This window comes from Dysidea avara, chromosome 2, assembly GCF_963678975.1.
Source record: "Dysidea avara chromosome 2, odDysAvar1.4, whole genome shotgun sequence".
NCBI lineage: Eukaryota > Metazoa > Porifera > Demospongiae > Dictyoceratida > Dysideidae > Dysidea > Dysidea avara.
The window spans coordinates 51,790,871-51,814,693 of NC_089273.1; the positions used below are offsets into that span (position 1 = coordinate 51,790,871).

Consider the following 23,823-nt stretch of genomic DNA (forward strand, 5'->3'; position numbering starts at 1 on the left):
AGGCTGTAGGACCAGGTGTCCTACAGACCTTCAGTACTTGTGCTGTAAACCCTTAATAAATTTTTAAAAAAATCAGCCATAATTGGATAGTATAAAATATTGTTAATACGAATTTAATTCCTAATTGTCAGTTATGGTTTATATGGATGATTAGGTATTGTAACAATTCAAATAGCCAAATTATTCAATTAAGATAAAAATCAAGATATAAATGACTGCTATATTCTTTAAAATTCACTCAGTAAAATATACATTCTTAACATTTTAGTTATGATTGTTTTATTAAGTAGTCTTGACTACACTAATCCCTGACTGCTTTATAATAGTATCTCGATCTCTATATGGGATAATGAATTCCATGTTCTCTCTGGTTAAGGATCACAGGATTTCTATGAGAGTACTACAGTGTTGTAGCATTGTTGTTTTTGGCTCCTGTACAACAGTGAAAGAATAATATAATATCAACAAAATAACATATTTCAATTATTCAGACAGTACTTTTTATTGGTTTGTTTTGGCTTCGTATTATCCAGCGGACCTATACTTCTTCCAAATTAACTTTAAGGTTTCTTTTGCCGGTGGTGGGGAGCTTGAATTTTGGCAAAACATAGATGATCTCCACTACATTGGTTCAAGATAATTGAGAACAAAATGGCGAATTTCAGTTTTGTCTGAATACACTAACCGTTTCCTTTTCACTTGATACTTACTAGTGAACCTTTACTCATTACAAACAACTACAAGAGGGTTTTTGAGTTGAAGAATATTTTTAAAGGTAGTTTTAAGTGTGCGTTCTATTAGAATTTTTGTTTATGTAAATTTAAAATAAAGGTGCAGCATCACCAGTCTGAATATTCTAAAAGTGGCTCTTCACATATAGTTAGTTTCTGCATCTTAGACTGAGTAAGCATTTTCCTAAGTGTATGTAGCCTTTTTTGTGGACTGACAAGTTATACTTTGCTGCATGGTATTCTAAATATCATATCAAAATCAGCAGAACTACAATTACTGTACCATTCAATAGTTCTTGTAGTAAATCATATATTGGAAAACCATACTGTACATTTGGGCACATGCAAATTTTGTGGGAGTGCTTAATTGAACATTTCAGCAATTATTAAATTTTTTTGCATATTCTGATAAAGCAACTATTAAGCCTTCTTGCTGTAAAATTTCACACCCATAGCTTCTTTATTCTAGGAGATATACTCAATTATATCAGGCTATGTAGTAGTTTCACAATGTGTGGAACAGCACTTATATATCTTACAAATTGGATGATTTGTTCATTCCCAAAACCGAATATTTCTTGTCTTTAGACAATAATACAAATAATTTAATTGAGGAAAAGCACAAAGAACACATGATTAAACTCTAAAGAATCTCTTTTCATCCATTTTAGATTGTGAGAAAGGAGATCTTTATCAACAAAGTGATTTGTCATCAATTTGTCACACCTGATCACTATACACTTCTATAAACTGATAACGAAAAGTTAGTTTGTTATGTATTAGATAGTAAATTAGCCATATCTCTGGAATGCTTCAATGTATCATCACAAAATTTTCACACAAGATAGATAACCACTCAGTGCTTCATTGTAGCTATAAAAAGAAAATTGGTCTGTGTGCCCAAATGTATGGGTTTCGAAAATGGGGTCACAATTATTAAGATAATCAAAGTTTCCTTACTTGATATAAATATCAGGATGTGACATAATCAAGACAGCTATATAATAAGCTGCAATTAATAAATTTCTATTACCCAGGGGTGACCAGCATCCTTTACCACCATACCCAGCACTAGATAGTAAAGTACTGGAGAAAAATAGTAATTTAAAATTAATGTGAAGGAGCACTTGATCCTTAGATGTTGTGAGGTCGAGTGCCCAATCACCATTGAGCTGCCTTGCATGGTTGGATCAAGCTCCACACAACCACACAAGAATCCTCTTTATGTGAAGGGACAGGTAAGAATCTATACTGTTACAAACATAGCTAGCCAGGAAGCTATAATTTTACTGTGAATTGACACCTTTGGCTGTCAGTAAATGGGACACAAAGGAGGACAAAGGGTGCTGGTGGATTGGGCACTGGGTGCTCAAAGGACAAAGGGTGCTGGTGATTGGGCATGATGAGTACATTGTACCTACTGTGGTATGACAAAAAGCAAATCTTGGGACAAAGCAATGTCAAACACTGAAAAAATCCTTACCTGTTATTGAATTAAATTTGTCTGATTGCATCAGGCAAGCAGGCAGATACTTCAATCAGTAGGAAATTTCATTGAATATATATATATGTTGTAAAGCTTTTTAGCGATCTATTGGAAACATAATATAGGGATGTACTTAGATACTTTTGGGTTTGGTTATACCTAACCAATATTTTCAAGGAAGCATGATGATCTTGTGGTTTTTGGGTGGTTTTCTTGGCCAGAAGAACCCAAATCTCCATGATCCTTACTACTGTACTGCATGATTGTGGTGTGATCAGTAATAGAGCATAAAGTTGATCAGTCAGGGGATAGGGCATATAAGAGAGTTAAAACGTGGTACCATACAAGTAAGACACCATTAGATGCATGAGCAACCAGAGACACCACATCTAGCTATGTTTAATTTCATCTGTTACTATGTAGACATACCACAAGACTTTAAAATTCATTATTATGAGGTATGTAAAAAGCTGATGGTGGCACTGTGTTGTGTATTTGTTCCAAATTTCACTGCTACCTCTGCTGTTCTTATTAATTACACTACCAATTGCAATAGATTACTTAGTTCAAGATTATATATGGACAACCTATTAGAAAGGTTGCTGGTTACTACACATCTATAACATCTTTGGTATGATACAGTACTTATATAATTGTGATATTAGCAATATTTAACAAGCAGACATTTTTTAGTTGATACAGTGTATATGTACAGTATTATTATTATGTTGTAGTTTTCTAACATACAAAAACATTATTCTATATAACTATGTTTGTGTTTCAAGTTGTTCTGGTTGCAAGCATCCTTTAATTTCTGGTTGAAAGGTGACTTCAGCTCTTTTCTTGCAGGTACATTTTGATCGAACTTTAGGTAATGATAGAAATATAACAAACAAACTTAATTGCTCTACTACTATGCCACTTGGTATGGCAATTATGTAAAAACCCACTTCAACTTGTGCTATTAAAAGAGAAATAAAAACAATAGTGTTGATGATTCCACCCGCGACTAATAAGGTAACAACAACACGTAAACTGGTTGTACTCAAGCAACTCTTTGTTAATGTACAATACAATAAATCCCCTGCAATCAATATCAAGAATACAATTATTGTAGGTAGAGCAAAAATAGCAGCAAATACAGCAAGTCCTTTTGATGGATGATAATGTTCACAGTATGATCCAACTGAGTTATCTATAAGAAAGTCCAATACTATTGCTATTGCCAAGCACAAGACAGACGTTGATACTACAAATGTGACATATTTCATCATTACACATAGTGTGTTTTTTTGTTCTTGTGACCTCAGTTTGAAGCTACTGTACATTAAGTAAGCGAAATGAAATACATAAGCAATTTTAGTTGCAACATAAGCATATAGTAAGTAGAACATTGTTATGAGAAAAACTTTACATGATGGTTCACGATTGTACCCATCTTTATCCAAAACAATGACATCGTGAATGGGCCAAGCTATGAAGATGGAAAAGGCTGCAATGATAGCAATAGACATCATCACAATCAATAAACCTGGAACAGTACGCAATTCCTTAACTACTGATTGTAGAATGATGTTTGTAATTGAGGATAGTGTAGTTAGTATAAAAATTATTGTATAAATTCCAAATATCACAATAAGAACAACTGAACTAATTGCATCATCATCATCATCATAATAAATATAATCATAGTAACATTCACCAACATTTGCTGTGTTAACAATAATAACTAAACCATTGTAAAATGTAGTTATGGTATCCTCCAAATATCTAGTAATTTCCAAAGATATATACGAATCATTGCATTTAGCTTTAATTGTAAACGAATCCATGTAACAAAGATGAGAAAGATTCAAATACTCTGCTTCAACAGTGTACACATCTTTAACTACTAAATCGCAGTTTCCATTGACATAATGTACAACAAATATTGACATCAGGAGAGTGTACAAAACAGCAGATGCCATTGCCTTTATATGAGATAAACAAAATAGTATTAAGCTCTATACATACGTATATAATACTATAATAATTCTAATTATAAACAGTTACTACTTTCAGGAATAAAATTGTATTCCATAATATAATTATATTTCAGGGGCAGAAGCAAAGTAGGATCAATTGAACAATTGAACAACGTGACTCAGTGGCGGATACAGGGGGGTTGCAATGGTTTCAGCTGAAACCCCCTCTGAGAATAGAGCGTGCCCCAAATTTATTAGTGGGCGATAACATCACCACGAGTTATATGTAGTGTGTTATAGTAGGACTTTTTACTGGCAAAACTTCCACTTTTTCCTTTGAAATGGCATTGAAGAGCAGGTTGTGACTTTTTTTTTTTTTTTGGTCTTCAACTTACAGCTAGGCTGAAGTTGATGAAACCCCCTCTGAAAATTTCTAGATCCGCCACTGTGACTGGTAAGAAGAAGGACTGATATCAAGTTACAGCCAAGATTAGAATATTACCACGATCAATCTGTAAAACAACTGGTAAGAACAAGGGTTGCAGCCAAGTGAATGCAATGTTACCAAGAGTACATCTTGGTATTACCAAGAGTACATAAATTTATATAGTAGACATTTTTGTGTAGATCACACACTTTACAAAAAAAGTGGCCAAATAACAATTTAAAAACAGCCTGAGCTGCACATTTATTTGCTCTAGTTTTATTATAGCCATAGCAGGTCAGTGTTTATTCTAGGGTTGTTAGGGGAACTATCCCCCCCTAAAATCTCAGACTCGCCCCCTTATTGTGAGTGACACTTAAGGTTGAGCTTGGTTTTTAAATGACACCCAAAATTTATCAAAATACCCTCAGATTCAATCTCAGAGTGTTTTAATATGTAAAATTTCCCCAGATTAAAAATTGCAAATCCAACCTTAAAATGCTCTTAGGTTTAGTATTAGATCATTTAATTTTTTAAATCTCCTAGGGTACATATATAACCAACAAAAATTCCTACTGACGTGATGGATAGTCAATACCTGAGAGCCCAAGTTTCTTAGTTTTTTTCTTAATAGCATGTGCATGCTTAACTGGGTCAAAATGCGTGTCCCCCGGCAGGCACAGCCAGCAAATATACCTACCGATTTAATCTCAGAAAGCCTGATTTTAAAAAATTTCCGTAACCACAAAAATACCCTAATATTCAATTTCAAATATAACCTAAGTTTCTTGGAAGATATCCACCCATGCGGATCCTTTAATTTGCTAGTGCTTGGTGGTATCATACAATAATGGTACGTCAATGCATGATCTCACACAAACTTTTTATTCAACAGATTCAGCAAACATTATAGTGCACTAGCTACTAATAGAATAATTGCATACATAAAGTATATAAAAAAATATTACATCATTATGTCATCACTATTACATTCATACATCAAGCTCTACCAACCATAGAATCACACTAATATCAACAGTCATGACACAGCCTTAAATGACTAAACAGTTTATTATTTCAACTTTTTAACGTAATTGTGAACTTGGACAACTATATGTAGGCTTTCATCTGGTCATCCCCCAAATTCCTGATCCCCCCCCCCCCCCCCCCCCAAACAAGAAATCCTAGAATAAACACTGTAGCAGACTGATAATACTGCATTCATTTGACCATATATTGATATCAGTCCTTGTTCTTACCAGTTGTTTATAGATTGATCATGGTATTAGCTACTGTATTCCGGCCACAACTTAATATCAGTCCTTGTCCTTACCAGTCATGCTGAACTAATTTGCTAGACACGCAGTGCCCTTTTATACAGCCAGAAGACTAGACGGGACACAATTTAATTGCACCGGGGTAAAACGAGTTAGCTAACTCTTGCAACGAGCTACAGATGCACCGTTTTCTTGGTCCCTGTAATTAAAATACATGTAACAATCTCGAATAACAGTGACAAGGACACACGAGGCAGAACAATTCTTATCACGTGATTCCAAACACACATACTAATTACATTCCTTACATTACAAAAGAAACAATCAATAATATTACACTCTTCCCCCCTTAATATGTTAGTCCCACTTACAGAGTATGTCCATACAAAAGAAACATTAAATCAAGTCAGTATCCATAATAGTCTACTGGACGAATTACACGGCCACTGCGAGTTGTCTGTTCCACTACATGATTATTGTCTAGAGGTGGTGAATCATTCTGCTCCTCTGCAGTGCTTGATTCAGTATGTGTGAATAGGGGAGGTTCCCAAGTGAGAGTTTCAGTAGTTGAAGTGTCCTTCATTAGCAGTGGACGGATCCGGTTCATGTGAATTACTTGTTCTCTAGATCTCATCTTTACCTTTACACTGGTTGCATCGATTTGTTTTAGTGCAGTCCATGGCCCAGTCCACCGTGCATCCAGTTTCCCTCGAGTTGGATTACTTACAAGTACTTTTTGTCCCTCAGCTAGTCTTATTTCCTCTCCACTGTGATATGATTTCTGTTGTTGTGCTGCAGACTCAATTATGTTGGCTTCTACAAGTTCTCTTAGTTCAAGGAGTTTCTTCTGTAGTCGATCACTGTACTTACTAGGATCTAGTGCCTCTGGAACATTTAGGCTGGGGATAGCAAGAGAGGGGGGATTGTACCCAAAGAGGACTTCATGTGGTGACAGGCCTGTGACACGATGTCTGGTAGTGCGATAGATATATAATAGCAATTGGAGATGATCTTCCCAATCTTCGTCATTCTGTGTATAGCCACGCAAGAGACTTAGCAGTGTTCTGTTCATTCGTTCCACCAGGCCATCTCCCATTGGGTGATATGGGATGGTACGAGATTTTACAACCTTAAATGCCTTGCAGAGTTCTAAGAGGATGTGGCTCTCAAAATTACGTCCCTGGTCTGAGTGCAGCTTTTCAGGTGGGCCCACCACTGTAAAGATTTGGTCCTTTAGAATTCGCACAATTCGATCTGCCTTCTGATCAGGCATGGGCATAGCAAAAGGCCACTTAGAAAAGTAGTCCTGTGCCACCAAAATGTATTCATTGCCATTTCAGGACATTGGCACCTTGAGCACATCTACAGCAACTAGCTCCCATGGTCTAGAAGCAATTACAGGTTGTAATGGAACTGGAGTGTGGGGCAGAGCCTTGGCCGTTTGGCAGGTAAAGCAGTGACTGCAATACTGGCTCACCTCTTTAGCCATACCCACCCAGTATGCAGTCTGTGATAGCCTGTCAAGTGTCCTCTCTGAACCCTGATGCCCTGCCCTGTCATTAGCTTCCTCTAGGAAGAATTGGTGGAGGGATTGGGGGGCAACAATGAGCATCTTGTCCTCAACCATGGTTGGGGATTTCACTACGCGATACAGGACCTGATTAGAGAGTTTGAGCTGGGACCATAGCTGTTTATAGCGCCGAAGGGGGAACTTTTGCCAATGGTTTGAAGTCGGCACTGTCCCTGGGTTATCTCTTAAATGTGCACAAACAATTGACAAAATAGGATCCTGGTTCTGGGCTGTAGCAATTTGTTGTAGTGTGATTGGTGTCTCTGAAGCCACAAGTGATACAGGTAATCTGGACAAGGTGTCAGCACACTGGTTGTCTTTACCTGGACGATAAGTGATTTTGAAGTCATATGCCCGCAATTCAAGAGACCACCGCTCTAGGCGTTGAGAACGGGCATGGCTCTGTTTGTGGGATTGTAACCACTCAAGTGGTTTGTGGTCAGTTTCTAAAGTAAACGATGTGCCTAGAAGGTAGTGACGAAACTTGCGTGTGGTCCACACAATAGCCAGGCACTCCTTCTCTGAAGTGGTGTATTTCTTCTCAGCTGAGGTCAGTGCTCTGCTAGCAAACTCAATGACTGTTTGTCGAGAAGTGGAGAGCACTGCACCCAATCCCACATCTGAAGCATCAGTTGTTAAGATGAAGTGGTCAGTTCTTTTAGGGTAGTCCAAGATTGGAGGTGACATCAGACTCTGTCGGAGGGTGTCAAAAGCTGTTTGGTGACATGCTGTCCAAGTGAAGGACGTCTTATTGCTGGTTAGCTCATTGAGTGGGGATGAAATGTTGGCAAACCCTGGAACAAAATTCCAGTAGAAATTTGCAAGCCCTAGAAAGGACCTGAGTTCCTTGGGAGATTTAGGTGTTGGCCATTCTGCAATCACTTTGGTCTTGTCTGTAGATGGAGAGACTCCTTGGGACGAGTACTGAAAGCCTAGATGAGTGATGGAACTCTGACCCAGAAGGCATTTGGATCCCTTCAGTGTGAAGCCTGCAGACTGTAACTTCTCTAGCACTTGTCTCAAGTCGGTTATGTGAGATTCCATGTCATCTGAAAATATGATGATGTCATCTATATAATTGTCAACACAATCATGGCACTCACTGAATAGTCCATCAAGACCATGCTGACAGGTCTGAGTGGCACCAGTTAGTCTATAAGGCATTACCACAAACTCCCACAAACCATATCCTGGCCCTGGACTGAAGGCTGTCTTCTCTATGGATGCCTGGTGCATGGGGAACTGCCAATAAGCACTTTTCAGGTCCAGTTTTGAGAATACCTGTTTGCCTGCAAGACGTTGGTGGGGTCTGTCTGCCCTAGGGACTGGATAGGAGTCCTTCTTAGTGATGCGGTTGAGTTGCACAAAGTCTACGCAAATGCGTATCTCCCCATTTGGCTTTGGTACGTACACAGCTGGTGCACACCAGGGACTACTGCTTGGTCTAATGACTCCCTCTTGCACCATGTCTCTAAGTTGATGTTCGACTTGGTCAACAAGGTGGAAGGGGATAGGTCGGGGTGGAACTTTTACTGGTCGTGCATCACCTGTGTCAATGATGTGCTTAGTGATGTTGGTCTGTCCTAGCTGTTGCGAGAATAACCCCTTGTGCTCATCTATGACTTCCTGTACAGCTGGGTGAGCATTCCCTGACAGGTCAAACTGGCAGTGACTTGTGCTACTCTTTGATGGTATGGCCTGTGGCAGATCTTCATCTAAGAGTAGGGGATTACAGTTCTCAGTCTTATGAGTATCTAGGGGTAACTTAAGGGTTGGACGCCCTGACTGGTGTACTGTCCCTGCTTGGATATCTAGGACGAAGCCATGCTGAGACATGAAGTCACACCCCAGAATGACAGGTATGGACAGCTGTTCAACCACTACAAAACTGTGGTCAGCTGACAACTCCCCTAGTGTCACTCTCATCAGTGATGTACCCAGTGGTGTGAAGGATCTGCCATCTGCATTAACAAGTTGTATGGACTGCCCAGCTGACATGTGTGGTACATTTATGTGCAGCTTACTAACTACTGAACAGGAAGCACCTGAGTCAAGGAGCATTTGTGTTGCCTCATTATTTATTCTACCAGTTATACATGTAACTCTTACTAGATTGTGTGTCTGTGTGATTGCTGGAATGTGTTGTGTTGTGCGAGCACTCACTTGCGCCTGGGAGCACTCCCTGCTCGCTGAGTTGGGATGCTCCCCCTGTCGTTTCCCTGGTCCCAGCAGTTGCGTGCTAGATGTCCTCGCTTTCCACAATTAAAGCAGATTGGCACTGTGGGTGGTCGCCGCATTCTACAATTTCTTGCAAGGTGGCCTTGCTTCTCACAATTATGGCACTGAGTGACATCCCTGCGTTGGGTACCGAGGGCCATTAGCTGTGCAGAGAGATTCTCTAGTGTTGCTTCCATTCGGTCTAGTCTGGTAGTTGCCACTGTGTCCTGGACCTGGTTGACTAGCTTGGCAGCATCTGCCCAGTTATAAATGAGACAAATTTCCCTGGCCTTTGAGATGGTATCCGCAAAGCTAACTTTTGGTAAGAGTTTTAGCTGAAACGCAACTTTCTCCGGAAGAGAGTTAATCAAATGAAACCTTAGCTCTGTATCTCTCACGTTTGCCGGAAGTCCCGGTGATGCCCTGTCTAACAATCTCTCCAGCTCACGAGCTAGTTCATCGATGCTTTCTGCCCCATCTCGAAACTTCCTCACGGATAATCGCTCGCGAGCAGCCAGTCTGTCTTCCTCGGTGTCTGGACTCAGACGGCGAAGGAGCGCCGCCTTCAGGTGGTCGTATGAGTCCGTGTCAGCTTCACCCAGAGAGTCGAAAACCGCCCAGGCGCGGCCTCTAAGCAACGTAGGAAGACGTAACAACTTCTTCGCGTCATCCCATCCATTCGCTGCCGCACACACTTCAAATCTCTTGAACCATGATCGAGAGTCTTCATCATGTAGGGGTTCGGGTAGGGCAAGTCCTACTCCTGTCGCCATAACTGTCCCGGGTTTCCGCACCAATGTAAGAATCTCGAATAACAGTGACAAGGACACACGAGGCAGAACAATTCTTATCACGTGATTCCAAACACACACACTAATTACATTCCTTACATTACAAAAGAAAAAATCAATAATATTACACTCTTCCCCCCTTAATATGTTAGTCCCACTTACATACACACTTTGTCGCGCGCCCGAACTGGCTGTACTTGGCCGCATGACACATTGCTTGCTGCGCACCACTCAGGGAAATGATTTGAAAATCGGTGCATAGTCTACATGGATTAGTCACCTTAGAACGGCTCTTCAATGGTTTTGAAGGATCAGATGTAAAGCCACAGAATAAGACGAAATCTATTAAGTGAAAGTCAATTTTTTCATTGGGAACTTGAGCTAGCAACAATCTTGTCTCCGGTTTCATGGTGGATCTTGCAGTTAGATACTACAACGAACGCTGATTCCAAAACTGGTAGGGGATCGATGAGTAAAAGTTGATTTTTCAGATTGCTGACCCTATATCTAGCTATATAGCCTTGACCAAAAGGTTAGATAGTTAATTAGCCTATTTTTTTGTGGTGAGACAGAAAATAGCACGCAAACATTCTATCTGGATCAAACCCATGCACAGTATAAAAATACTTACAATGAATAATCCAGAGAATCTCTTGGGTTCTGAACTGGTAGCCACTAAAAACCACTTCAGTGATAGCTATTTTCATGTGATTGCAACAAAAGGAAGATACAAGCATTTATATAGCCAGCTATGTTAGCATTTGGATGGCTTATTGGTTGTAATATTTGCAGTTACATGGCTTTGTAGGCCTTTTTAAAATAATTTTGTTTAACTCTATAATCCCTGTGACATTTCTTTGATTAATAACAAACTAAGAACTGTTACTCAAGCAAAATACTTCAATGTGCTATTAGATTGAAATCTAAACTTAATAAATGCTATTACACATAGCTTACAGGAGACTGACAAGTGGTCAGGATGTTTTCCTCTTGTAAATCTCATGTATTTGTATCCATAGGAACTCTAATATCTCGAAGTACCCATGTGGAACCAAATGGATATTAGCTTAATTGCAGCACAAGTGCTGAAGGTCTGATCTGTATGTGGCTGTACAGCTCTGTGGTATTGAATAAGTATCTCTGCTGTGGATTTCCTATCATTTAAGCCAATTTTGAGACATCAAACGCCCAAAACTTGGCCTAATTCATTGCTACGCCTTCCTTTTTAATTTTTGAATACCATCTTGCCCGCCTTCAAGGTCCCCCCTCCCACCTCCCACCCATTTTGCAGCTTGCCTGATACTGTCAACCTCGGTTTAAAAGCTATCTAAAATGGCAGGAAACTTAGTTGTAGGCTACTTGCACAGTGGATACTGTGGAAAGTAAGGAATTGGTGTAAAACGTGTGAAAATTTGGTACGCATAGCTTCAACCATTGGCGAGCTATAACACACTAAATACCAGTGTTTATTCCTTTTGGGGGAGGATCAGGAATTTAGGGGGTGACCAGGTGAAAGTCTGTTAATATGTAGTTGTCCAAGTTCACAACTACAGCCTGTATATAAAGCAGTTGAAATAGTTGCCAATCTGGTTAGGCATTTAAGGCTCATGAGTGTTGATTTTTGTGAAGCCAGTGGAAGAGCTTGATGCATGAGTGCACAGTAGTGATGACATAATGATGTAGATGTCTTCCAAGAAATAATTCAAAGCTTAGGGTGTTTGAAATTAAATACTATAGGGAATTTTCATGGCTATGGCAAAACAAGAAGTTTTCTTTAATGTCAGGCTTTCTGATACTATATCTGGGGAGGCTGGCTATGCATGCCATCTTGAAAGTAGAAATTTTACAAAATTATATACACTTTTTGAGATGGAATTTAAGGACAATTTTGAGAGTTAAACATGCTTTTTTTCTATACTTGGGCTCTCCGATATCAAATAGCCATCACTATAATATACACTGAGAGCACTTTAAGGTTTGCATTTGCAATTTTTAACCTGCAAAAATTTTATTATTGACCACCCTCAGATTGAATCCCAGAGCATTTTTGATACGTTTAGTGTGTCATTGCTAAACCTAAGAATAGTGTAGTAGTCATTCACAATTTTAGGAGGTGAGTCTGAGATTCTAAGGGTGGAAAGTTCCCTCCTAACAGCTCTAGAATAAACACTGCTAAACACTGCTAAATACGTACTTAAAACCGACGTTTCTCAATACTTTTAAGTAGGCGATAAGCCCGGTTTTCCCAGACTGGGTCACAATTAAAGGTTTGATTGAGTTTACAAAGTTAAACTTTACTTGGCTAGCCACATGTCTTTTGTTGTACCACTAAAGTTGTTACATCTACTTTTTACCCTAATTTCTTTATGCTTGTAGACAGTTGTAGTATCGTTTTGCTAATTATCTGATGCACAAATAAAGAATACAATAAGCAAATAAGAAAACACTAGATAAATGCCATAGTCAGTCAGTCAGTCATTCACTCAATCGGCCAGTCAGTCAATCAATCATTCACTCAATCGGCCAGTCAGTCAGTCAGCAAGACATTTTGAATCAAAGTTAGTTGGTTAGTCAGAGTAGGGTGATCAATAGCTAGTTAATAAAATGTTGTTTAATGTTCAGTAAAACCTTAGTTATGACACACTGACCTAAGTAATGTTATGATTAATTTTGTTGAGAAGGAAAGGCGAAAGATGGGAGGAAAAAATTTAGGATCTTCATGATTGATCCCTATCTCATTATTATTACAGTGACATGTACCTTCATGTGACATACTATGGATGTTCTTTAAACTATTACATATCAGTATCCAACATAGCATAATTGCAATATTTGGAGTGATTTTGTTGTGACAATTCAATGTTTAAAAACATTTAATGGAACCTTAAAATTGAAAGGGGGAAAGCATCCTGACTGCCTGGCAGACTCCTGTTAACATTCAAACATAAATTGAATGGCCACAGGTTCAAGCTGCCCAAATTCAGTCATGAAAGTTTTCTCCTTCTTAAAATAACATCTTTAACCAGGTGTCCTACAGACCTTTAACGCTTGTACTGTGAAGCCTTAATAAATAAATCTTGTGTTATAAAATTCATTATCTTCTAGGAATCAATAAAACACATCCTGATTAGCTAATAGACCATATCCTGACCCCCTGGCAGACTCCTTAGAGCATTAATCAGATGGCTGCAGGTATGAGGCTGCCCAGGTCTAGTAATGGATTTGTTCTCCATTCTCCATCTTTTCAAGCATGCTTATGTAACAACTTTAAACAGGATGTAGGATCAGGTGTGCTGCAGACCTTTAGCACTTGTGCTGTAAAGCCTTAATAAATATAAATAAATAAAATATTATGTTATAAAATAAAATTCATTACATTCTAAGAATCAATAAAACACATCTTGATTAGCTAACAGACCATAAAATTACCCAAACCTGATGTCATGAGCTACATTATGTGGTTTTATTAGTGAAGATGTCAACACAACATGTTATCATCTTTGTAACTGTTCATAATTTGATTGTGCCTGTATGACTTTTAGCTAATACATGGGTTAATGAAGGTGATACTAATAAGAGGAAGGTATTAAACCACTTTCCTTTAATTGGTACTTGTTACTCGTCATGACTACATAGTAGAAGTAACTAGTGTCTTATTGGCTAGGTCAAGGGGATGTTGGCTTGACTGAGATTGCACAGTTAAACAGATCTTATGAACTCAACTGACTGTAATTGGAAGCCATAGTAAGTCATTGAACATAATGTACACTTTTTAAGTTTTTACACCAGAGTGTCTTCCATTGGTTTTGTTGTGCTACACAGTCAATGGAGGGTAATACCTGTCAGTGTGCCTCATGAGTATTACTGATCTTTTTCACCATCAACCAAATACTAGTTGTTATGTAGTACTGTAGCTACTGGTTCTTTATCTTATGATGAACATCTAAACAAATAACTAAATTACACTAACACATTATTGAGTGATCTTTTAGTATCTCACTGTTCTGGCTAAAGACTATCCACAGCATCACATTGTGAACCAGGGGCGTAGCTAGCCAGAGGGCGATGGAGGGGCAGGCATGCCCCCACGAAATTACTTACGATTGCAAAAAGGGCTAATGACCCAATGGTGGGCTAGCCAACATACGGTGTTGTATTATTACAGCTTACACAACTAACTACGTAACTATTTCAGTACTGATTGCTTATCACTTATCGTGGATTGCGCATCCGTGGTCACCAATGTCTATGGTGTCACGTGAAATTGGACCAATGAGAACGAAATTTGAATGGAAGTCCTTACATTTGATTGGCTATTTGGTCGAATCCAAAAAAAATTATGACAACGGATGCGCAATCCACGATACCAATGGAGGTATATTATTATTATTATTATAATGCTTTACAGTGTACGATACAAATAGGGATATGATTACAAAGACGGAAATTAGTTAGGAATACACTGAAGGTCTACTAGCATAGCTAGTAGCCTAAAAAGTTTAAAACTAAAAGTAGGTGTAATTACAATTAATTATATAGGGGTGTGTGCGGTGTATGCATACATTTACAGCAAGGACATGAGTAATGATATGTACAAGGGTTAGAAGAATCAAAATTTTCTAAGAAGTGATTATAAAATATTGATTTTAGTTGACGTTTGAGAGAAGCAACTGAAGATTCAATGTTTAACGGGGGAAGAGAATTCCACAAATGAGGTAGTCTACAAAAATAAAAATGTCTGTCACGGTTGTTAAATTGTCTAACATGTTGTAATTTATTGTGGGTAGAAGATCTGGTTGAACTGCAGGAGAAAATCACAAAGTCAGTAATGTTGAAATTTGCAGTAGGATTCTTGAGACTTTTAATAAAAAATAAAATATCAGCTAGTTCATATCTCATCATCAATGGAAGTACATTTAAGGTAATTAAACGAGACTTATAATCAGAATCATAATCATTTAGAATAAACTTTGTAGCGCGTCTTTGAACCCTTTCAAAGGAAGTAATATCTTTAGTTAACTGTGGTCTCCAGAGTTGTGAACAGTAGGTTAACTGAGAGCAAACAAGCGTCAAATATAGTTGTTTCTTAGTTGTAATGGAGTGAAAGGCACCAAATGTGCGCCTCAGGAGTCCTAACATCTTGTAGGCCTTAGCGACTATAGTATTGTGATGGTGAGTCCATGAAAGGTCACTACTGATGTAAATACCTAGATCTTTCTGAGAAGTGACAATGTTTATGGATGAGCTGTTGGGGGATTCATAGGTGAATTCATGAACCAAATACGATGAGAATAATCGGAGTAAAAATGTTTTATCATAATTAATGAAAAGGTTCCAATGTGAGCTCCAGGTAATAAATGAGCAGAGGTCTTCTTGGAGGGATTTATTGTCCTGAAGAGAGTTAATAATTTTGGTAAGCTTGGTGTCGTCTGCAAATAAGAATAACTTTGAGAAAGATATATATTGAGATATGTCATTAATATAAGCAATGAAGAACAATGGTCCCAAAATGCTTCCCTGCGGTACCCCAGATGTGACAGGAAGATAGCCAGATAAGTTGTTATTTATGGATACACATTGCTTCCTCCCAGTAAGATATTCCTCAATCCACTTCCAAATATTACCAGTAATTCCCAGACTATAAAGTTTAAAAAGCAGTTCTTTGTGTGTATATTCGTCGAACATCGTCGCACGTGCCACAACTGTACTCCAACAAATTCATCCACAGTCCGGTAGAACTATATTGTTAATATTTTAGTGCTAATACAAGTTACTTTGTTAGCTACAGCTTGTACTGCAGTCCTAGTACACTGCCGACAGGATGACATGTTCACTCACTACACTCCGCGAAATTCAAATGCCACGTATTACATGAAATCCCACCTGTCTCTCTTGCTAGCAGAACTTGTAAGCTTGTGACTGATCCGCCTGACTGACTGATAAAGTAAAAAAATAGACTGCACTGCCGTAAAAAGATCTAGTGTGATCGACTCGAGAAAATAAACTTGGTACATTTAACACTTTATCACCTCGTAGCGAGCAGTAGGTTCGTAGCGTCACTCGGTCTCCTTCGTCACTTGTGAGTTGCGACTCCTGCCGCGGCGAGGATCTTTAGAGCGGGTCACTCTTTAGATTCGAAAATGCTCTATCACGTGAATAATCTAGGCTAAATATAGAAGTGTGTCTCTAATATTTTCGTTCGGTGAATTCACGAGCGAGTTGAATGTTGTGTGTGCGCGTTCACTAGCAACCGTCTGGTGATACCGCTGAGTAGCGCACATAATTTATAGTCATTTGCGTGTCAGTTTATTACTGGTAAGCTTGTGACGGAGGTTTTAAAAAAAAAACCCACTACGGTGATGGGGGGGGCAAATGCCTCCCCTTGCCCCCCCTTGGCTACGCCTCTGTTGTGAACAGTTGCAAAGATAACAACACATTGTTGTGTGGGCAATTGGAAACAGTGAAAAAGGAAACCGGAAACAGAAAGTGGAAAACGCAGAAATGGTCAAATCGTCGTATAAATGTAACCTAGAGTGAAAGCTGTGAAATCCTTGTTTAATGGCCACCTTCTTATAAAGACCACCTCCATACAAAGACCACTTTGTGATTAGTTCTCAAAGATAGCTGACCTTATAAGACTATTTCATGGTCTGCTGAAAGACCCCCCTCTTTACAAAGACCACCTCTCACATTGTAATAATAGCTAAGATTCCAAACATCTATTCCATTACTTTTTCAAAACAGCTAGACTCTTACGGTCCTATGGTAAAACCTTCTTTGTCATTTTTAAAGACCACTTTTGTACAAAGACCACTTATATACAAAGACTACATTGTAATCACAAGTACACGAAAAAAAATGGAATTTTCAACTAGAGTAGGGACCATAGTACATTGATAAAAGTACTGAAACAAGTTGGAGTAGTCCATGATATTGAATCACTGTAAAACAATGAGAAGTGTCATATCCCTACTGTGCTCAAGATACCATAACGGAAATGCACAGTAGGGATATAACACTTAATTCTTATTATTTTACAGTGATTTAATATCATGGACTACTCTAACTTGTTTCAGTACTTTTTATCAATGTACTATGGTCCCTACTGTAGTTGAAAATTCCAATTTTTTCGTGTACTTGTTTGTTAACTTGTTTTGTAAATCATTTTATTATGACTGGTGAACCCATGCATACCGCATCTGAAAAGGCACCGCGCGCCCCAGCTATATCGATAATATTTATCGTTTGAAAAGTGAAGTATTCATTACGCTTCGTTGTCAGCTATGTTCAACCCGTTACACAGCATTTCGAATCAACAACTGTTCGAAAAGCACCTCTAAAATCCACGCATACCAAAAGAAAGAAATCGTGCCGCACGCCCCAATCACATTAATTATCGTCTGAAAAGCGAAGTATCCATTACAGGGGCGGATCCAGAGTCTGGATCCGCCCCTGTACTGCTTCACCAATACTTACCTCACCAATACTGCTTCATCGTCGTAAGGGAAAATTGAGGCTGGTTTTTGGGTGATGTTATTTCGTGGGCCACGCCTACTCCTTTGTGGTTCCTTCAATACAGTTACTATCGTACAGTCTTTTGGGGTCCCTTCTATACAGTTACTATCGTACTGTATGTACGATAGTTACTGTATTGAAGGGACCACAAAGGAGTACACGTGGCCCACGAAATAACATCACCCAAAAACCAGCCTCAATTTTCCAGTTACTCATTCAGTAGAAAATTCCGTTATTCCGTAGCAACTTGTTGAAAGCGTTTCGGGTCGATCTGAAAGCTTGTTTGGGCTTAATTTTACCTAGCCAATACTGCCTCGTCATCATCAGGGAAAATCGAGGCTGGTTTTTGGGTGATATTATTTCGTGGGCCACGCCCACTCCTTTGTGGTCCCTGCTATACAGTTATTATTATTATTATTATTATTGTTAATTAGCAAAGCCCACTAGGGGCAACACGCTAATGAGCATTACAATCACACATTATATTATATTACTTACAGCGTTCTTAAATGTTTCAAGATCTATTGTGTCGATGTTAGGAATTTGAAGGGAGTTCCATTGAATAATTGTTCGAGGGAGGAAGGAGTATTTGTACACATCAACTCTTGTTTGCAATTGAGTTAGCTTGAGAGGATGTTGAGCACGGGTGGAGGACACTGGAGTTGGTGACGGTAAGCAATGATCAGGTATTGCTAGTAAGTTCCTGACAATCTTGAATAGGAAGGTGAGTCTAGCAATTGTTCTTCTGTTTTGAAGTGTAGGCCATTCAAGACTGGTTAACATGTCTGTGATGCTATCATGGTTTTGGTTAGATCTGTGCCAGGGTTTGTTCAAAACGAAACGAGCAGCGCGGTGTTGAATCATTTCTAGTTTACTAATACTAGTGTGATGATAGGGGTCCCAGATGGTTGAGCAGTATTCTAATGATGGTAAGAGCAATTGTTTGTAGACGTGTTCTTTAATTTCTGATGGTGCATTGTGGAGATTTCTTTTTAAGAATCCAAGGAGTCGATTTGCCTTGTTACAGATGTAATTGATGTGAGGATCCCATGATAATTTGTGGTGGAGACGGATTCCAAGGTAATTGTGTTCTAATACTGTAGCCAGTGGAATGTCGGACATTTTGTATGTGAAAGTACTCTTGTTATGGTGTGTTGTTATCTGTAAAATTTTACATTTGGAGATGTTGAATTCCATCATCCAGTCAGTTGCCCATCTTGTCAGTGAGTTTAAATCATCTTGAAGTATTTTATGGTCTTGTGGTGTTTTAATGGTTTTGTAAATAAGGATATCATCTGCAAAAAGACTATCGTACTGTATGATAAAAATTACATTACTTATACTTAAAGAGTTTGTACCAGAATGTGTCAATTCCTTAGTCCATGCAAGTGAAATGTGGCTATAGTATGTTCACGTTGAGCTGAATCCTGAAAAACAGCTAAAAATAAAAAGTGAATTTTTTCTCAACAGAGTTAACATTTCAGCCAACTAGATGATTATTGGTAACAGCAAAGGTGTCAACAGCAGACATGTACGGTTTGGCTCCATTACAAGTTCGGGAAAGGGCTGTAATAGACACTGTACTTATATGGCTTCCCTATAGGAAATGTATTGTGAAAATTTTGATTGGCCGTAAATATTATGTCAAACATTTGAACAAAAGATTTCAAAATATTTTTAGCGGATTAAGCAGTACTACAAATGAGCCAAATTTCAAGATCATGTGTAATTGCATCCATGAGTTATTAAATGTTTTTGAGGATTCAGCTCAATGTGAACGTACTATAGTACACTATAACCTACTGTACCAACAAAAAAATGAGGTCTCATAAAGAGATGATGACCTGAAAAGTGTAGTATTTTTTAGCTGGCCTAGCTGTTTTGATAAGCCATGAAATAGATGTTTGGAACCTAGGTATTATTACAATGTGGAGAGATGGTCCTTCTAAAGAGGGTGGTCAGTATTCCTTAGCCATCTTTGAGATCTAATTACAAAGTGGTCTTTGTACGGAGGTGGCCTTATCGCGTAATCGTGTCATATCTCCGTGGTATTTATCTCGATTCCTTTCAAACTACCAAAAGGCACTCCTACGATGGTTACTCCATCTACATAGCAATTTTCAACTCATTCCATGAAGCGGTTTACCCTGTAGGCGTGACAACAAATCGATCTTGTTTTATGCGACTAATCGGTCATAACTCCTGAATGATTCATAGGATTTGCACCAAATTTGATTCCAGGATTCGCTTTTGGACTCCCCTTCTGTGTGCCAAATGTAAAGGCGATCGAAGTACGCGTTTGCTTTTGACAGCAATTTTTGCAAGTGTGAGAAAAGACGAAGAAGAAGAAGAATAAGAAGAAGAAAAAAAACGAAACTTTGGCCACTCATATCTCGGTAATGGCTTGAGTGATTTCGTTCAAATTTGGAATGTAGACTTCCCTAGCTGGCGGGAAACGCTGCAGCAAATTTAGTTACAATCGGATAAGGTATCACCGAGATACAAAAGTGTGAAAATGACTTTTTCTTTCTTCCTGTAAATATACTTACGGTGTGGCGCGCCGGCTTCTTGGGCCGCACGACACACTAGCGTGTGTCTTGATACCAGCAGATTCAAATTTTGACATGTTATTTCATTATAATTGTAAATGTTTTGTGCAATTTTAGATCAATCGCATACTAAGTGTCCAAATTATGATTCACTAAATTCAAATAATTGGTTGGATGTGTGTGGAATCCAGGCTTTGTCTAATTCAGGCTGTAGGACCAGGTGTCCTACAGACCTTCAGTACTTGTGCTGTAAAACCTTAATAAATTTTTTTTAAAATCAGCCATAACTGGATAGTATAAAATATTTTTAATAAGAATTTAATTCCTAAATGTCAGTTATGGTTTATATGGATGATTAGGTATTGTAGCAATTCAAATAGCCAAATTATTCAATTAAGATAAAAATCAAGATATAAATGACTGCTATATTCTTTAAAATTCACTCAGTAAAATATACATTCTTAACATTTTAGTTATGAATGTTTTATTATAGAGAGTAGTTTTGACTACACTAATCCCTGACTGCTTTATAATAGTATCTCGATCTCTATATGGGATAATGAATTCCATGTTCTCTCTGGTTAAGGATCCCAGGATTTCTATGAGAGTACTACAATGTTGTAGCATTGTTGTTTTTGGCTCCTGTACAACAGTGAAAGAATAATATAATATCAACAAAATAGCATATTTCAATTATTCAAACAGTACTTTTTATTGGCTTGTTTTGGCTTCGTATTATCCAGCGGACCTATACTTCTTCCAAATTAACTTTAAGGTTTCTTTTGCCGGTGGTGGGGAGCTTGAATTTTGGCAAAACATAGGTGATCTCCACTACATTGGTTCAAGATAATTGAGAACAAAATGGCAAATTTCAGTTTTGTCTGAATACACTAACCGTTTCCTTTTCACTTGATACTTACTAGTGAACTTTTACTCATTACAAATAACCACAAGAAGGTTTTTGAGTTGAAGATAAGTGTGCATTCTATTAGAATTTTTGCTTATGTAAATTTAAAATAAAGGTGCAGCATCACCAGTCTGAATATTCTAAAAGTGGCTCTTCACATATAGTTAGTTTCTGCATCTTAGACTGAGTAAGCCTTTTCCTTAGTGTATTTAGCCTTTTTTGTGGACTGACAAGTTATACTTTGCTGCATGGTATTCTAAATATCATATCAAAATCAGCAGAACAACAATTACTGTACCAGTCAATAGTTCTTGTAGTAAATCATATATTGGAAAACCATACATTTGGGCACATGCAAATTTTGTGGGAGTGCTTAATTGAACATTTCAGCAATTATTAAATTTTTTGTATATTCTGATAAAGCAACTATTAAGCCTTCTTGCTGTAAAATTTCACACCCATAGCTTCTTTATTCTAGGAGATATACTCATGCAATTATATCAGGCCATGTAGTAGTTTCACAATGTGTGGGACAGCACTTATATATCTTACAAATTGGATGATTTTTTCATTCCCAAAACCGAATATTTCTTGTCTTTAGACAATAATACAAATAATTTAATTGAGGAAAAGCACAAAGAACACATGATTAATCTCTAAAGAATCTCTTTTCATCCATTTTAGATTGTGAGAAAGGAGATCTTTATCAACAAAGTGATTTGTCATCAATTTGTCACACCTGATCACTATACACTTCTATAAACTGATAACGAAAAGTTAGTTTGTTATGTATTAGATAGTAAATTAGCCATATCTCTGGAATGCTTCAATGTATCATCACAAAATTTTCACACAAGATAGATAACCACTCAGTGCTTCATTGTAGCTATAAAAAGAAAATTGGTCTGTGTGCCCAAATGTATGGGTTTCGAAAATGGGGTCACAATTATTAAGATAATCAAAGTTTCCTTACTTGATATAAATATCAGGATGTGACATAATCAAGACAGCTATATAATAAGCTGCAATTAATAAATTTCTATTACCCAGGGGTAACCAGCATCCTTTACCACCATACCCAGCACTAGATAGTAAAGTACTGGAGAAAAATAGTAAATTAATGTGAAGGAGCACTTGATCTTTAGATGTTGTGAGGTCGAGTGCCCAATCACCATTGGGCCGCCTTGCATGATTGGATCAAGCTCCACACAACCACACAAGAATCCTCTTTATGTGAAGGGACAGGTACGAATCTATACTGTTACAAACATAGCTAGCCAGGAAGCTATAATTTTACTGTGAATTGACACCTTTGGCTGTCAGTAAATGGGACACAAAGGAGGACAAAGGGTGCTGGTGGATTGGGCACTGGGTGCTCAAAGGATAAAGGGTGCTGGTGATTGGGCATGATGAGTACATTGTACCTACTGTGGTATGACAAAAAGCAAATCTTGGGACAAAGCAATGTCAAACACTGAAAAAATCCTTACCTGTTATTGAATTAAAATTGTCTGATTGCATCAGGCAAGCAGGCAGATACTTCAATCAGTAGGAAATTTCATTGAATATATATATATATATGTTGTAAAGCTTTTTGGCGATCTATTGGAAACATAATATAGGGATGTACTTAGATACTTTTGGGTTTGGTTATACCTAACCAATATTTTCAAGGAAGCATGATGATCTTGTGGTTTTTGGGTGGTTTTCTTGGCCAGAAGAACCCAAATCTCCATGATCCTTACTACTGTACTGCATGATTGTGGTGTGATCAGTAATAGAGCATAAAGTTGATCAGTCAGTTGATAGGGCATATAAGAGAGTTAAAGAGTGGTACCGGTCAAGTAAGACACCATTAGATGCATGAGCAACCAGAGACACCACGTCTAGCTATGTTTAATTTCATCTGTTACTATGTAGACATACCACAAGACTTTAAAATTTATTACTATGAGGTATTTAAAAAGCTGATGGTGGCACTGTATTGTGTATTTGTTCCAAATTTCACTGCTACCTCTGATGTTATTACTAATTACACTACAAATCGCTATAAATTACTCAGTTCAAGATTACAGACTATAATCTATGGACAACCTATTAGAAAGGCTGCTGGTTACTACACATCTATAACATCTTTGGTATTATACAGTACTTATATAATTGTGATATTAGCAATATTTAACAAGCAGACATTTTTCAGTTGATACAGTGTATATTATACAGTATTATTAAGTTGTAGTTTTCTAACATACAAAAACATTATTTTATGTAACTATGTTTGTGTTTCAAGTTGGTTTGGTTGCAAGCATCCTTTAATTTCTGGTTGATTGGTGACTGCAGCTCTTTTCTTGCAGGTACATTTCGATCGAACTTTAGGTAATGATAGAAATAT

At 38.0% G+C, this 23,823-nt stretch overlaps 1 protein-coding gene and 1 long non-coding RNA gene across 3 annotated transcripts in view; one reads left to right on the forward strand and one right to left on the reverse strand.

The window, feature by feature from the left end:
* LOC136247607 (uncharacterized) overlaps positions 1-19,276 on the forward strand; it is a 130,213-nt gene extending 110,937 nt beyond the window's left edge. Inside the window, exons 2-3 of one of the 2 annotated variants that reach the window (XR_010697665.1) lie at positions 18,378-18,904; positions 18,960-19,276. This is a non-coding gene — a long non-coding RNA (uncharacterized lncRNA). The remainder of the gene's footprint in view (positions 1-18,377; positions 18,905-18,959) is intronic. The other variant, XR_010697666.1, reaches the window with a different exon arrangement.
* LOC136247606 (uncharacterized) lies at positions 2,861-11,151 on the reverse strand. Its single transcript, XM_066039371.1, has 2 exons — positions 11,092-11,151; positions 2,861-4,187 (listed from the first exon to the last, which is right to left on the reverse strand). The coding sequence occupies exon 2, from the start codon at positions 4,182-4,184 to the stop codon at positions 2,985-2,987; it is 1,200 nt and encodes a 399-aa protein (XP_065895443.1). The 5' UTR covers positions 4,185-4,187; positions 11,092-11,151; the 3' UTR covers positions 2,861-2,984.
* Positions 19,277-23,823: the final 4,547 nt, after the last annotated feature.

Coding starts and splice junctions, on each gene's coding strand:
- LOC136247606 (XM_066039371.1), bottom strand. CDS start 4,184: ATGGCATCTGCTGTTTTGTACACTCTCCTGATGTCAATATTTGTTGTA.